General features: G+C 54.8%; 2 protein-coding genes across 3 annotated transcripts in view; both read right to left on the bottom strand.

Annotated features, from left to right (window-relative positions):
- PRKAG2 (protein kinase AMP-activated non-catalytic subunit gamma 2) overlaps positions 1–16568 on the bottom strand; it is a 338501-nt gene that overhangs the window by 181400 nt on the left and 140533 nt on the right. The window lies entirely within an intron of this gene.
- The window catches only part of LOC108523128 (uncharacterized), a 47576-nt gene that overhangs the window by 25738 nt on the left and 5270 nt on the right, over positions 1–16568 (bottom strand). Inside the window, exons 2-3 of one of the 2 annotated variants that reach the window (XM_017863664.1) lie at positions 10603–10844; positions 9462–9534 (exon numbers count right to left, since the gene is read on the bottom strand). In XM_017863664.1, coding sequence (XP_017719153.1) covers positions 9462–9534; positions 10603–10807 — 278 coding nt within the window. In that variant the 5' untranslated portion in view covers positions 10808–10844. The remainder of the gene's footprint in view (positions 1–9461; positions 9535–10602; positions 10845–16568) is intronic. The other variant, XM_017863665.1, reaches the window with a different exon arrangement.

Genomic DNA, 16568 nt, shown 5'->3' with positions numbered 1-16568 from the left:
GGAGGGGGGTGGAGGGGGTAATAAGTGCAAAAGGAACAGAAGGAGATGGAGCAGGCAGAGGGGATGGAAGGAATGGAGGAGAATGAAGAACAGAGGGGGATGAAAGAGGACAGAGCAGGGTGGAGGATGATGAAGGGGGCAGAGGGGATGGAGGGGACAGAGAGGGCAGAGGAGGACACAAGGATAGAGGATGTCAGAGGGCTGGATGGGGCAGCCTGGCCGCCTACCTGGGCACGGGAACCAGAACCCTGTAGCCAGAAGCAGCCACCCAGCACTCAAGCTTTTCTGCGGTCCCATCCCTGCAGCCACCCATCCTGCATCCTGAAGTGGGGGCCCTTCTCCCCTCTCTGCATCTCGAAAATGCCCCTTCCTGCTTCCTCTGCCATCTCCTTGGTCACTGTGGAGCTGCCTTCTGTTTACAACTGGAGCTCCAAGGCCAGCAGGAAAGGGCTGAAGACAGGGCCAGGGCCGGGGCCAAGGCCAGCACAGTGCTATGGGGCCCAGCTTGGGTGCCTGAGGGCCTGGCTCCCCCAGAGCATGTCCTCCTTCCAAGGCCTCTCATGCAGAACCGAGGGTGACCAGCCACCTCCCACAGGAGGCGTGCTGCCCCTCTGCTCCACAGTCACCTAATGTCCCCCTCCAGTCCAGGCCTGCCCCTGTGACAGTGGGGGACATGCGCTAGGACCCTCTGGGGCAGTCAAGGACATTCTACTCTGTTAGCCAGGGAGCAGCAGGGCAGGTCCCTCTAAAATCTGAGTAGAGATTTAGTTTGTCTGGAGCAGGCTGACGTTTTGGCCTCTGGTATTCACAGTGTCAGGCCAATGTCCCATCAAGCATGTACCAGCCAATTACGTTTGCTTTCATAGACGTTATCTGGCCTTACCATTCCTCTCTGACCCATGTCCCCTAGTTCCCATGGCTACTCTGTACAAACACTACACATACTCCTTGTCCTAGATTCTTTCCCCTTATCTGCCTATGCCAACCCTGCTACTCCCTCGAGGCCCAGTTCAAGGCCACCTCCTCCATGCAGCCCACCCTGACTACTCCTTCCCACACAATCACCTTGCAGAATTCCTCAAGTGTGGCTGTGGCATTCTGTCTTGTGGGTGAGCTGGCTATTGTCTCCTGCATGTGAATATGATGGATGTTGTTGAATACTTCCTAGCATAGCTCCTACAGGAGGCCTAGTGCCCACAGCACAGTGAGCCTGTAACCCGTATTTCTCATTAGCTGGCTCTCTCATTTACCCCCAGAGACATTCTTTACCATGCAGGTGTAGACTCAGATGTGACCAAGACTTTGCTATCTTATAAAAGGGGTTCAGTCCATTGCAGTCTGGTTTTCCTAGCACCCTTCCTCCTGACGAGCTATGGTCAGGGGAGCGTTAGTTCGCTATCTGCTTGACATGGCACTGCCTGCCAACCTCGCCTTAGGAAAAGGGGAAATCAGTTTACCAACATTAGGATAGGTGAAAGCAGCCATCTTTCAGCCAAGGATGTTCTGCCATTGACATCCTTCCTCTCCTACTCTCGGCATCAAAACTTCCAGCAAAAGGACTATCATCACTTACCCCCGCTCCGTCCCCAGGGGCTTGGCTTTGATAAAGGAATGCTAGACTTCAGCAGGCCAGTGGCGGGGGTAGGATCCTGTCTATTCTCCAGAAATGCCATGAGACTCCAGTGGGGACACGCGGACACGCAGCCCCATGCTCTGCGAGGTTCGTGTGCAAGGGAAGCCGAGAGTGTGCACCGCTGCCTCCCCATCTTCGGCCAACAGCTCAACACTGATTCCCAGTCCTGGCTGTCACAGGCACTTCTTATTATGGACATGCTACTAACACACAGCAAAACTGATTAGACAGGCACAGGCCCGGCAGGTCCCGATTAAAGGACATTCCTCCCTGCCCCAGGGGGCTTTTAATCCTCCAGCTGCTCCCCGCTTCTGAGCACGCCAGCCCCACAACCACATCCTTGGCTCCTCTTTTCCGAGGTCTTTGCCTCCCAAAAAGTGGAAAATGGAAGTCTGCAGGTGGGAAAGACATCCTGCGCAGCCTGCCCACTCCTCTCCTCCACGGAGGAAGAACTGCAGAAATTCTGTGCTAGTCACTGTCTCTTTCTGCGTCCACAGCCCTGGCTCTGATGGGTGGACCACAGTGACGTTGTATGTCTCCTTGGCTAAATGTCAGTTTAGAATCGGTGTTCTGTCATCTCCAATACCCTTTCCCTAATGCCCAGTTGCCCTGGTAAAAGCCATAAGTCCCTTTGGGGAAGAATGGGAGAGGTTAACAGTATACATTTTTGGTAGTGCAGTAGAGTCCTTCTTCAAGGGTACCCAGCCTCCCTTCCACTCAAAGGGTTCTGGATCTGGAAACTGGCTCAAGCCTAAGAATTGATTGAAGGACCACGACCCATTCGAGCTAGACTTTTGTTCACTTGGTCTACTCTTCTGCTTATACAGATCAAGTTAGAATGTAGTAGGCGTCCCATCGATTTCACTTCTTTTTTTTTTTTTTTCTTTTGAGACGGAGTCTCGCTCTGTCACCCAGGCTAGAGTGCAGTGGTCAGATCTCGGCTCACTGCAAGCTCTGCCTCCCGGGTTTACGCCATTCTCCTGCCTTGGCCTCCCGAGTAGCTGGGACTACAGGTGCCCGCCACCTCGCCCGGCTTTTTTTGTATTTTTTAGTAGAGACGGGGTTTCACCATGTTAGCCAGGATGGTCTTGATCTCCTGACCTTGTGATCCGCCCGTCTCGGCCTCCCACAGTGCTGGGATTACAGGCTTGAGCCACTGCGCCCGGCCATCGATTTCACTTCTAAGAACATGGTGGTGAACTGGCCCAGGCCCTAGGTCACATGACCCACCCCGAGGCGTCCAGTCTGACGCTCTTGATGGCTGCTTGGCCTCTGCTTTCGCCGATGGGCCACACCTGCCTTGCCTTTGGTGATTGTTTCCACGTGGCCCCTGCCACGCTGGGACCCAGATCCTTCCACTTCATTTAGGATCCCCCTGGTCAGTGGCAGTAGGTCCCCCTGTGATTTCCAACCTACAAGGAGCTCTTGCAGGGCACTGGGCTCCCTCAGCAGAGTCTTAGTGAAAGGCGTGTGAGTGGTGGGTGAGTTGATCTCAAATGGCAAATCCTCTCCAGTCTCCCTAAGCCATGATGCCTCCCTCTGCAGCAGACCCAGGCGGTTCTGGTGTTTCAACTCCATTCAACATGGGCCACCTTCGGGTCCACGTTTCAGCCAATCCACCTGTGGAGCCTGAAGCAGCTCCATCGTGGGGGTGAATCCTCCACTTTGGTTTCTGATCAACCCCGGTTCCAGCTGATCTATTGTTCCTGTATAAGAGCAGGTACTCCCAATAAATCCTGCCCTTAGGGCAAATCAACCTTGATAAACTCCACGGTAAATCCTGCCCTTAGGCATATTCCTACACCGTCCCTCTGGAGCACCATACCCTTGCCCTATGTATAGAAGCCCTGGGTCTGGGGGGTGATGGCGGGGACCTACCTGTCTTGTGGTCGCCCAAGACCACACTTCTGCCAAGTTCCACCCCAAAAAATCACCCTGTAACAACATACATGAATTTGTCTTATCTTGTTCTTTGGTTTCTGGGCTCTTTCTGCATTTGGGGGTCACTTTGCATACAGGGCCCTTTCACAGACACAGCCGGACAGACTGCAGGGCCCTTCCAGCTCCCAGTCCCTTTGTCATCCTCTCAGCAAACCCAAGGATGGGCGTCTCCACAGTGAGTCTGTCGGCCCTGTTGTCCCTCAGAGGTTGCACCTGGTCCTGTTCTCCCCTCCTGAGGAAGGGGGTGACTGGTGACTTGCCAACGCAGGAAGGTTCCTGCAGGCCATGCTGCTCAGAGCCCTAGGATGGGAACTCCTGCGTGGGTCCTTGGAGGGTAGAGATGGTGCTGGCTCACTTCTGTCTCCAGGTCCCGATGTTGCCCTCCCAGGCACTCCCTCCCAGGCTTCTTGGGCACCCTTGCTTCCCTCTTTCCAAAGGACCCTGTGCTCTCGGCCCCTGCGCAGGCTATGCTGGGGTTCCAGAGCTTGCACACTCCCTAGCCAGAGCAACTGCCTGCCCACCCCACAAGTACTGCTGTCTACACCGCGCTCCCTCCTGCTCGGGCTCCAAGTGCCGACTTGCAGAGCCCTTGGGAGTGACAGTGGAACAGAGGGTGGCACCGGGACCAGAAAGCAGCCCCTGAGCCTGGACTTCTACCTTCAGAAACTCCGACAGTGGGGACTCGAGGCGCGGCGGGGCTGCGCACTGTGTCCCAGCTCCTCCTCAGTGCCCAAGGGGGCTGCCACCGTGGCCGTGAGCTCAGGGGAGGCCTCCCAACCCTGGCCTGTGGATGCATCGATCCCCTTCACTGCGCCTGACCTGACTACTCCTGCCCCTTCAAGGGCCAACAGGAGCCAGGTCCGCCCTGCCTCAAAGGGCCTGCGATCTCCCTGCCAAGCGCAATGATACAAAGAGCAGGCGGGAAGCAACCCACGCATCCATCCACGGATGAACAAAATGTGGTCCACGTGCACGCAGAATATTAGCCTTCAAAAGGAGGGGATCCTGCCACCCGCCACACACACACGAAGCACATCCGTGTGGACATGATGCTTGAGGGAAATAGGCCAGTCACAAACAGACAAATACTGTCTGATTCCGCTGACGAGAGGTCCCTGGAGTCATCGAATGCATAGAGACAGGAAGTAGAAGGGTGGTCTCCAGGGGCTGGGGAGGAGCATGGGGAGGCAGGGTTGATGGGCCAGAGTTTAAGTGTTGCAGGATGAAAAGGGTTCCGGGGACGGATGGATGGCTGCACAGCCATGGGAGGGTACTTAATGCTACTGAGCTGTATACTTAAAGATGGGTACGTTGGTAAATTTTATGTTATGCATATTTACCACAGTGGGGGAAAAAAAAAAAAAAAACCAGGCTGGGTGTGGTGGCCATTTACCATTCCACAGAAGAGCTAATATCAAGAAACCAAACAAAACCTAGGCAAAAATACAATTATTTATCATTTGTATTCAATTGTATACAGACAGTTGATACCAGACAGGAGAAGACAGACAAGGCTTGAAGCGCGGGGAAGACCTCAGTGCCCCGGGCCCCCGAGGCTGGTCTGCACCCTGCCTGTGCCCTTTCTGCCACTGGTGGGAGAAGAAAGAGGCCGGGAGGAGCTATGTCACTGTACCTCGAAATGCCGGCGGCTGAGCAGGTTGGGCCCTCCCCCACTTTGATTTTCTTTGATTTTTTCTATCCTAGGGATGAAGGTGATCTATTTTTAGTGTAGAGGCTGGTATAAGGAGTTGCTATAGCGACAGCTGGTGGTTACAAACCAGGTCCTGCTACAGATCCCATGAATAAATCCCAAGGCTGAGCCCGAGGAAGGAGGCAGCCTCAGAGACAGAACTCCCTCTCCATGGGGGTCCCACCTGCTGTCTTCATGGTGTGTCCTTCATAGGCAGCATCTAAGTCCTGCTAGTGGGGAAGCAGCTCAGGATATGGGGCGCTGGGCACTGCCCATCAGAGGAACCGAGGGCTTCAGCAGAAATGCATGCTGAGCCTCTACTACCAGGTGAGGCAAAGCACCTGCATGTGTGCAGAGCCGGATGGTGGCAGAAGAGGGCTGGCGTGCAGGGCGCCAGGTTAGGAAGCCTGGGGAAGTGAAGACACAGCACCTGCTTATAGAATCACCAGGGAGGCAGGACACACACACACGCGCGCGCACACGCACACACACGCACACGCGCACACACGCACACACACGCACACACACGCACACACACGCGCACATGCACACACGCACGCACACGCACACACACACGCGCGCGCACACACACACGCACGCAGAGCTGATGCCACATTATTTACTATGGCTGCGTGCGTGCATACCCTACTACCAGCAATCTTAGTACAAGTCCAACAGAAAGGCACGCCAATCCACAAGAGTGTGCTTCACAGCACTCTGTCACAGCCCCGACTGGAAACCACGGAGTCCATTAACCACTGGATGGATGCAGGAGTTGTGGTCTGTGCAGACAGGGGAGGGTTCTGCAGCAATGAAATGGAGTTGAACTTCAACACCGCACACAGGCACGGCTGCATCTCACAAAGTGCAAGTAAAAGAAGCCAGACAAAAAAGATCACGTAAATTCAAAACCACACAATGCCAGTCTTGAGGGGACGTAGCTGGGAGAGAGTGTGGGGAGCTTCTGGGGTGCTGGCTCCATGAGTGTGTTCAGTTTGTGCAAATTCATCATCTATGATCTGTGCTCTCCTCCATATGCTTAATACTTCAGCAAATTTTGCCTCAAACATTTTTAGAAGTTAGGATGGCATTGTTAGTCAAGTATCAAAAAGGTGATACTGGCCAGGTGCAGTGGCTCATGCCTACAATCCCAGCACTTTGGGAGGCCGAGGTGGGCGGATCACCTGAGGTCAGGAGTTCAAGACCAGTCTGACCAACATGGTGAAATCCCATACTAAAAATACAAAATTAGCCGGGCATGGTGGCACACACCTGTAATCCCAGATACTCAGGAAGCTGAGGTAGGAGAATCGCTTGAACCCAGGAGGCAGAGGTTGCGGTGAGCCAAGATCACGTCATTGTACGCCAGCCTGGGCAGCAAGAGTGAAACTCCATCTCAAAAAAAAAAAAAAAAAAAGTAACACTTAAAGGTATTTGGTGTTGGTGGGCTTTGAGGCAGACCTGCCTGTGGGAGACTGGGACCTCCAGGAGGAGGCAGGGCCCTATGCCCCTCCAGGCTGTAATGAGTACAGAGGCAGAAGCACCCAGCCGTTGGGATGGGGGGGACCCCCAGGCGAGCCACCAGCAGCCATAGGAGCCCCGTGGTAGAGGAAGGCAGGCTGGGGTAGCAGGAGACCAGAGCTGGGGTGACCCTGGGCGGGGACTCCGGAAGGCTCGGAAGCTGAGGCTGATCACCCTCCAGGCTGGCACACCTCGGGGATGCCTGGCCCATGGGTGCCCACCTGGAGACACAGGGGTTTGCTTTTTTCTGTGCTGCCAACTGGACATCCCTCCTCAGGGTCACTGGCCACAGCTGATCAGAGGTCACCCCAGACTGCAGCCACTCCCTTTCCATCAGCCTTAGCTATTCTGTGATCAAAACCAGGGCTGGCCAGGCCCAGGAGCGAGAAGCAGGGAGGGCGGAGGGGCCTTCAGGCCCTGTATCCCCTGGGAGGCGCAGGGCAGCCCGGGGCAGCAGCTGGAGTGTGGGTGAGGAGTGTGGCAGAGGGCGGATGTTCTGCTGCTGCTGCAGGAGAGGGGCCTACCTCACGGGAAGCCCCATAGGGAAGAGTGACCATCACCCACGGGCACCACTGCCGGGAGGTGGGCTGAGGGGCTCCTCCTCTTCTGCCCATCTGCTGCTGCCAGGTGTCACGGACACATCTCTTGGCCCCTCTGGGCCTCAGTTTCCCCATCTGTAAGAGGGGAGCACCACCTCCACCACCGACTTGACCTGCCTTAACAGAGTTATCAAAGGTAAAAACATAGTAGAAGCCGCGCCATGTAGTATCATCATCAGCGGCTGAGGGTGGCGTCGCCCCAGGCCAGCACTCACGGCCCTGGCCACATTCTGGTCTCAGCCTCCCTTCCCCAAATGGCCTTCCTTCCTCTGCATCCCTAAATGATGGACTCCATGTAGCCCCCAGTCCTCGCCTCGCTGCTGCATAGCCTCTTCCCCCTCACGTCTGTCTCTCAAGGCACAAAACGCAGCTCCCCACATGTGGCCTGGGCTGGAGTCACGCCAGCCCACAGGGATGGGGCTGCCATCACCAAATGGCAGGAGGTACAGGGAGGGCTGCTCCAGGGGTCCCTCTCTCAGGGACAGTGAAGGAAAAGTGACATAGAATCTCTGGAAGACAATTGCTCACAGGAGAGACCGCCCTTGGTCCACACAAGGCAAAGCCTGTAGCTCTCCCACACCACAATCTCCTGACACTCCACCCCTGCTCAGACCCCTTCCCCAGCCTGGCAATCAAGGGTTTCTAGAGCCTGGCCTTGTCTTCTCTTTCTGGACTTTTCTTTGACTGCTCCCCTCCCAGGTCTCTACCCATTCAGCCTTACCCACAGGGCCCAGCAGAGATGTCATCCCCAATCTCACTGAGCCCCAGAGCACGTCACATCAACAGCTATTGCTGGGGCCTTCTCTTTAGCCAGGTGTTCCTTAACCCCCAGCTAAACTACAAGCTGCTATGAGCCATGTCCTGTAGGTCTTCATTTGCAGAGCCAGCCTGACACACAGGCATCCTAAATATATTTATCAGACTAAGTATTCTGTAGGCGTTTGGCTTATCCGATGGTATGCATGCAGTCAGATATGTGTCACAAAGGCACCAGGTTGATAAGGAGCCTGTCCTTCATGGCCTACTTCCCAGCTAGACACAGGTACCCAAAAAGCCAGTCTGAAGTTCACCGTGCACCTGCAGCTGAAACGGCATACCCATGTCTCCATGGGTGAACGCTTCTCAAACTAAGTCATTTAAAAGTCCCCAGAGAGGGATACGGCAATTTCAAGAAAATGATCTCTTTGTATACTGATAATGGTCTGGCTCTGTGTCCCCACCCAAATCTCATCTTGAATTGTAATCCCCATAATCCCTACGTGTCAACAGCGGGACCTGGTGGGAGGTGATTGGATCATGGGGGAGGTTTCTCCCATGCTGTTCTCGTGATAATGAGTGAGTTCTCACAAAATCTGATGGTTTTACAAGTATTTGACGGTTCCTCCTACACATAGGTTCTTCTCTCTCGCCAGCCACCATGTAAGACATGCCTCTTCCCCTTGCTCCATGATTCTGTTTCCTGAGGTCTCCCCAGTCATGCAGGACTGTGAGCCAATTAAACCTCTTTCCTTTATAAATTACCCAGTCTCGGGTATTTCTTTATAGCAACGTAAGAACTGACTAATAGATACACTAAGGCATCAACTGGTCTAATTTTATTTTAGTCTAAATTTGGAATATCAGAGTTTTCTGAAAGTGAGTCTGCTTGCAGTACAGTGAACACACAGCTCTAGGTCACATGGAAGGGGACAAAGGTCCCTGGGGGTGACCTCGGAGACCAGCCTCATCCCAGTCCTGGCATCCCTCACCCCGCACCTCATCATCCTCAGTCTAAAGGAGCCGAGACCACACACGGGGAGAAGCTCAACACCCCAACCCCACTTCACCCCACCTCACTCAGTGGTTCAGTCACCAAGTAATTATTAAGCGCCTAGTATGGATCAAGTTCTGTGCTAGGCTGTATCAGTTAGGATAAAGTTTGTCTGCATTTAACAAAGGAATCCAAAATTAAAACAGCTTAAGGAAGAAAGATATTTCTTTTTCTTTCACATAAAAGACACCTGATAGGTAGGCAGTCCAGGACCATGATGGAAACTTCACAGTGGTAACCTAGGCACCTATCTTTTTCTCCACTAACCTTGGCATGTGCCTTCTCTTCTTGGCAGTCACTCTAAGGTCCAAGGTGGCTGCTGTAGCTCCAACCATCACATCTACATCCAAGACAAGGGGAAAAAAAGTGACAAGGAGGGACTCACCTCTCTCCTCTTTTAAGAGCTTTCCCATAAGTCTCAAAAGCTCACTGAATACTCAAGTCCCATGGCCACTGGGCCACATGCACTGCCACACAACACACATGAAACCTGGGGTCTTGCTATTGAAGAAGACAGGGAACATGAATGTGGATAACAAATAGCAATCTGGCACAGGCAGAGGGAAGAATGAGACAGTCTCCACACCTGAGGAGTTTAACGAGGGGCCCCCATTAGACAGACCTGAGGCAAGTTATCATTTAACCGCAAACATGGCTGGCACAGTGGCAGGCACTGGAGTGCCCAGGAGAGTCTGGAAACACCGGGAGGGGTGGTGGACTTGGAGGAGGAGGGCAGCAGGAAGGGCCTTTAGGCCAGGGGAAAGCACACTCAGCCCCATCCTCCTTTATGACCTTCTTAGGCTGGTGGCGGAGCTGGAAGGGACCCCTCTCAGCCACGTGACCTGAGCAGTGGCTCTCCTGAGCCTCCCGCAGATGCCTGGGGGGCCGCTGGAATCTCGGCCCCAGCACTTAGCACCAAGCAATGCGGAGGTGGAGTGGGGACCATGCTGGGCCCAGGAACCCTGGAAGGGTAGCTGCGGGCCCGATGTCGCCGAGAAAACCCACTGTGCCCTTCATCTGCTGCCCTTAACCAGCCCCTGCCCTTCAGGCTGAGCCCACACTTACAAGCCCAGACTCATTTCCATAGGAGAGTCGGGAGCAGGGACACCCTGGGGGAGGGGTGTGACTGGATAGGCACCTGCCGAGGACACACCCGTGCTGTCTGGGCAACTCCTTTGAGTGGTCCCCACCTACCAGGCTGCCCCTGCTACAGGAATGTCCCCAGGGCTGTGTTCCCGCTACTCCGTCCCCTCCCTCCTGCCATGGCCGCTTCGCTCCTCAGGGCCTGCTCTTGCCCAGACCTCGACTGGACTTGGGGCTTGTGTGTCCCCCTGCCGCCTCCACGGTGCACCCTCTCTTCCTGTTCATGGACAGAGGGGAAGCAAGACTTGTTCTATCAGGCACCTACCCTGGATATGGATCTGGGTGCTAGGAATATGGTGTGGAACCAGGATGAGAACCAGGGAGAAGAGCACAGAACTGAAACTCCAGGGAGGGCTGAAGGGCTCGAAACCAAGCTGGAGTCGGGTGGTAAACTGAGAGCCCGCTGGAAGGATCCTTGGCATCACAACATCTCTTCTGCACCTTGCCAGGTTCACAGGGTGACGCCTCATCTTCAGTGGGCCCTGTGTTCAGCCTGGCCTCGCCTTCCTGTCACTCTCATGCAAAGAGAAGGCCACCATTAGGTGCGTCCCAGACTCCAGGCAGCACTGGGTTATGTTTGTACCCACGGTGGCAGGGTAGTTTTCAGAACGCCTCCATCCCCGTCCCGATCCCGGGCCCATCCGGATCCCTGACCCATCCTCCAGCCACTGTCAGAGTGGACTGCGGGTTCCAGGAAGCGGCATTAGCGGCAAATGGGAGACAGAGGCACCCACAAGTCTGCTGCTGCCGCTCACATTGGCGTTTTCTGCAGCCTGGAGCTGGGTGGGCGAGGACCTGAGGCAGCCCTGCCAGGAGCAGATGGCCCTTTAGCTCGGTCTCAGGCGTCAAAGGCATCCCCAGGCCACACAGTAGGTGTCTTTAAAGAAAGGGAACTGGTCTCATCTTGGCTGAGAAACACATCCCCAGAGGAGAAGGCTGAGCTGCTGGGGGTGTGAGGCCCAGAGGAGAGTCCAGAGCATCTGGGCTTAGGGACGCCAGCCCCGCTCCCTAGGCCCTCCCTGCCTGGAGACTCGGCTTGGCTCAGAGGAAAGTGGACTCCCTAGCCAGCTGGAGCCCCAGACACTCAGAAACAAAAGGTGAAGAGAACAAGTGAGCACCGTGGGGAGCGCCATCTTGCACGAACTCCGTTTCCTTATTTTCTGCGTTCTTGGTGCTCTGGCACCTTGGAGCCCTGCTGACTGGAGAGCGATGGGTGCTCCCAGGGTCAGTCAGTTCTTAGAGATGGCAAGGGGCTCACTGGGAGCCCACCTTTGATGTGCAAACCAACCAACCCAGAGCCCGTGCTGCCACTCGCCTATCTAGCTCTTACGGCCAGGAGGCAATGCTCCCTGCGTAATCATGCCAGGGCCCGGGACCAGATAACTCGAGACGGTCCCCACGCCCAGAGCCCACCAAAATGACCCACACTCGCCAGTTCTAAGCCTGCACACTCTGCCGTGTTGTTCCTTCAGACGCCGCAGCGAAGACTCTGGCCGCGCTCTTGCCTCACTCCTCTGCCTCTCGACAGACCCTGCTGATTCCCCAGGCCCCTCCCCTGCCATGGCATGGCCCTTGGGAACTGTGAGTAACAAGCTATCTTTTTCATGGCAGCTGTCTCCTGATCTGCTGGCCTCACCATACCTGAATAACAAAACCTCTGTTTTAGAACACATCTCCCCATTGTCCATACCAGGCAGCTACCTTTTCCTTTGCTCTGAACTAGCAGACATGAACATGTTCTAAAACACACAACATACTCACTCACTCACTCACTCACTCAATAAACTACTTGTCAGGCACGGCGCGGTGGCTCACGCTTGTAATCCCAGCACTTTGGGAGGCCAAGGTGGGCAGATCACTTGAGGTCAGGCATTTGAAACCAGCCTGGCCAACATGGTGAAACCCCGTCTCTACTAAAAATACAAAAATTAGCTGGGCATGGTGGCACATGCCTGTAATCCCAGCTACTCAGGAGATTGAAGCAGGAGAATCACTGGAATCTGGGAGGCGGAGGTTGCAGTGAACCGAGATCGCGCCATTGCACTCCAGCCTAGGTGACAGAGTGAGACTCCGTCTCAATTAAAAAAAAAAAAAATTGCTTGTCAAAATAAGTGCTTCAAGGAAAACATGCATTTAAATCTAACAGGATTTTTGGAAACCCTGGATGGAGCCCGCCCTGCTGACACGGCTTCCCAGAGCCTCCCTTTCCCGGGTGCTGGCTACTGAGACACAGTCAACACCAGGCCACCAGGAGCCCACAGCTTAGAATTCAGCCATCGGGGGTATTGTTCTCTGGCTGTTTCAGGCTTGTCTCCTGCACAAAGCAGGAAATGTCTGGAAGGGAGGAACCAGACATTATTTGCATGATGGACACAAAAGTTACGGAAAGGCTGAAAATACATGAAGCTGAGCCCCAGTCGTGTAATCACTCATTTGCTGTTCATTGATGAACTCACTAGCATTAGCTGATTTGTTATCTCTTCCAGCCAAAAGTGGGGCCCAGTCAAGCATCTTAGTGACGTGAGTCATCAAAACTTCCTCCTGGGTCTGCTTTGAGCCCCACCTTCTTCCTCCTGCAGCAGTCCTCTTAGCCTTGGGGCCCTGGGGCGGATGCCCGGACACTCCCCCAGCAGGCTGCTTTCCAGAGGCCACTGCGCTGCTCAGCTCCGGGGGCCGTCCTCCCTGAATCCCTCCAGGCCCAGCAGAGTGTTTGACCAGGGGCCTGACCAGAAGGGGAGACGCCACCTCCTGGGGGCTTGCACCCCAACCAGCACCACTGTCATGAGACACCCGGAGGCCAGCAGTCCCGGGGCCTGGGCGGAGAACACACAGAAGCACCAGAGACTGCCTCGCCCTCAGGGAACATTCACGTTGATTTATGCTGAGAGCACCAGGACTTTGCCTATTTTTTTTCTTCTCAATCACTAAAAGACAAATTATTACCGCAGGGCAGAATTCATCTTGCTCTCTGAATGTACCAAGTGCTCATTCTCATCTGGAAGTTGGAAGCCTGAGTGGCCATCCTCAGGTGCCGAGGCTCCCTGGGCCCATGCACATGCCCTGAGCGAGGTCCTGTCTCATAGGATGGGGGTGACAGAGCAGCAGGGGCTGGCCAGCACCCAACCAGGCTGCGGCCCCAACCCCAGGTCACCAAGCCATGGGGGTTTCTCTGTCACCGTCCAGAGTCGCTATTTTAAAAATATGCCCCCTTTCGAATCTCCTTTCTCCCTGTTTCATTATTTACCCCTTCAAGCTCTGAAATCTTGCCCTTTCATCTTTGGATCCTTTCAGACGCTGCAGTCCTGGAACCGTTTGTCCAGTGTCCAGCTTCTCTGCTCAGAACCTGGGCTCTCCCAGAGGGCAGCTGCTCCCAGAGCCACGCCACTGTCAGGACAGCTCACCTCTCACAGCCCTGATGAGCACTCCTGCGAGAGCATGTACCTCGCTGATGCCCCACCAGCGCCCAGCCCTGTCCACAGGCGATGCTCACCTGTTTATGAGGCTTTAGTCTTCCTGATACACAGAGCAGCAGCTCTGGGTGACTGGGATGGAGGCAGAAAAGGGAAAGGGGCACTTGACTGTGGCATCCAAGGACACGCACCTGAGCTGCTTTGCTCCCCTGCCACCCTGTGAGGTAACAGCTGCCTGACCTGCTGAGTGACTCCGGGAGTCCTCCGGGAGCAGCACCTCCGGGAGAGCTGGGCCACTTGTCCAGGGTTCCTCCAGGCAGCGCTTGGTGACGGTGACGTAGGGAGAACAGGCAGATGGGTAATGAGCTTTTCCAGGCATGGATGAGAGTGGGGCGGACAGCGGGTGGCAGGCGGGCCTCACGGAATCCACAGCTGGGAGTGGAACGTCCTCAGATTGTGTGAACACTGCCTCATCATCCCAAATGCCTCTCTACTCACTGGCTACAGTGTCCGAAATCCCCCAAAGACCCATCCTCACAAACAAGGATGCTACACGCCAGGAGTCTTCTGTTTGGACACATCCAGCAGAAAAGCGGGCGCCAGGGCTGGGCGGTTTTGGGTGGGAACTGGCAAAAGGAGAGGTGGGTGGGGGCTAGGGCAGGGCCTTGGAGCTAAAGGGGTTGGGGGAGGGACAGGCTCAGCCCCAGCTCTGTCCTTGCTCCACTGTGCCTTGGGCAGGCCCAGTCCTCAGCCTATCCATGCTCAAGACCCCAGAGGGCCTTCATCTCAAGGAGGTGTGATCCAGAGCCCTCCCATGATCCACAAGAGGGGCATACGCTGGCTGCTGTGCCTGGCCTCAGCCTCATCTCCTATCTGCCAGAGACAGGCTCCTGTGGCTCTGCCTCCTGCCATCCAGCCCCGCAGGCCTCTCAGAGTCCCTAGAACACACCGCAGGCTCCCTCCTGGGGCCTGGCCTCTCCAGCTCTCAGAAGGGTCTGAGCAGAGGCATGCACACAGCCCTCTCCCCATCACCCAATGAACTGACCCCTCCCCCTGCCTCCAACGGCATCACCACCACCTGACCTGACAATGAAAACACGTTTGCCCATCGAAACAAGGCAGACTCAAAAGGACAAACACTATGTGACTCTATCTCTATGAGGTCCCTGGAGTTATCGCATTCGTAGAAAGTAGAACGGCGCTTGCCAGGGGCTGGGGCCAGGGGAGTCGGGAGTTAGGGCTGAGAGGAGACAGTTTCAGCTGTGGGTGATGGAAGAACTGGCAGGTGGGAATGCCTACACAATAATGGGAATGCATACGTGAAATGGCGAAGATGGTACATTCGTGTTATGTACATCTGACCACAATTAAAATCCTCTCATTCATCTGCCCACCCTCACCAGCCCGTGTGCCTCCGAGGGTGCACGTGTCTCTCACTCACTGCTGCCCCTAGTATGGAAACAGCAGCTGGCACAAAGACCCTGAGGACGCATTGTTAACCCTGGAAGACGGATGCTTTTATACTATTCTCCCTACTTCTGTATTCTTTTGAAAATTTCTGGCCAGGTGTGGTGGCTCACACCTGTCATCCTAGCACTTTGGGAGGCCAACGTGGAGGATCGCTTGAGCCCTGCAGTTCGAGACCACCCTGGGCAACACAGGGAAACTCTCTTTTTAAAAATAAATTTAATAAGTAAAAAAGAAAATTTCTATTGGAAAAAGACAAACACATATTGGGATATTTCAGGGCAAAACCAATCGAGACACCAGCAGCCAGGTCAGCAGATGGGCACCAGAGGCAGTGTGAGGACTATGAGGGGTGAGGAGGAGCAAGGGGGCTGGATGGGGGCAGGATAAACCACAGGCTTCTCAGGCCTGTCCTCTGCTGAGGTGAAGAGCACTAGATAGTCCCCGCAGGGCCACACTCAGCCAAGGGTGGGAGAGCCATGGCACATGGTATTGGGGTGACCTGAATGTTCTGGGCCAGGAAGGATGCTGGCGTTCTGGTCAGGAAGCCATTGCATAGTCATGTGGCGTGGGCTCATGGAAGGGGAGGTGGGTATAAGGTGCAAGCGTCCTCAGAGGATGTGGTCTCCAGGCTTACTGGGACCCTGGGCACCCAAGGATGAAACACCAGCTTCCTGACACACTCCTTGCACTCCTGGCTCCAGTGCTGGCCTGCAGAAAGGAGCCTTTAAGATGCTAAATGGTTTTTATTTAATTACTGTCCTATAATTGCAGAGGGTGAAAGTGCTACTACAGTTATTGCTCTTTGATCTGATTAATATAATCCTTTCCTAATCTTCCTTCTACATTTTTATTATTGTTGCCACACACCCTTTGTCGACATAATCTGGATTTCTCTTTGCCAAAGAGGCCGAAAGAAAGGCTTAGCCAAGCTCGTCACTTGTCTATCGCCTGGAGCCTGGAAGCTGGAGTGGGGAGCGTCCCTTCTGTGCCAGACACAGCCTCCCTGCCTGGCTCTGCAGCCAGAGAGGGGTAGGGGCTGAGTGCTTCTGAGTCAGAGCTTCCAGGGGGCTGTCACAAGGCTGGCGGGTGAACATTTCCAGCGAATGTCATGGGCTTTCCAGTGGAAATGCCATCTACAGCAATTACAAATGGACCTGGTGACTCTGGGGCTGCGGGCCTTGATTTGATGGTTGTGGGGAGAGCTGTGTGTGTGTGTGTGTGTGCACAGGTACATGACATGTGTGTGCAGATGTATATCTCTTGACCTGGGGAACCGCAGGGAAGCCCCCGGATGAAACAGGGTGCACCTTGTCCCCGGGGGAGCAGCTCCACGCTGAGTTAAGGCAGAGGA

Source organism: Rhinopithecus bieti, unplaced genomic scaffold (genome assembly GCF_001698545.2).
Source record: "Rhinopithecus bieti isolate Rb0 unplaced genomic scaffold, ASM169854v2 scaffold_70550, whole genome shotgun sequence".
Classification (NCBI taxonomy): domain Eukaryota; kingdom Metazoa; phylum Chordata; class Mammalia; order Primates; family Cercopithecidae; genus Rhinopithecus; species Rhinopithecus bieti.
Note: the sequence above shows the minus strand (reverse complement) of the source record. Positions and strands in the feature narration are given on the sequence as shown.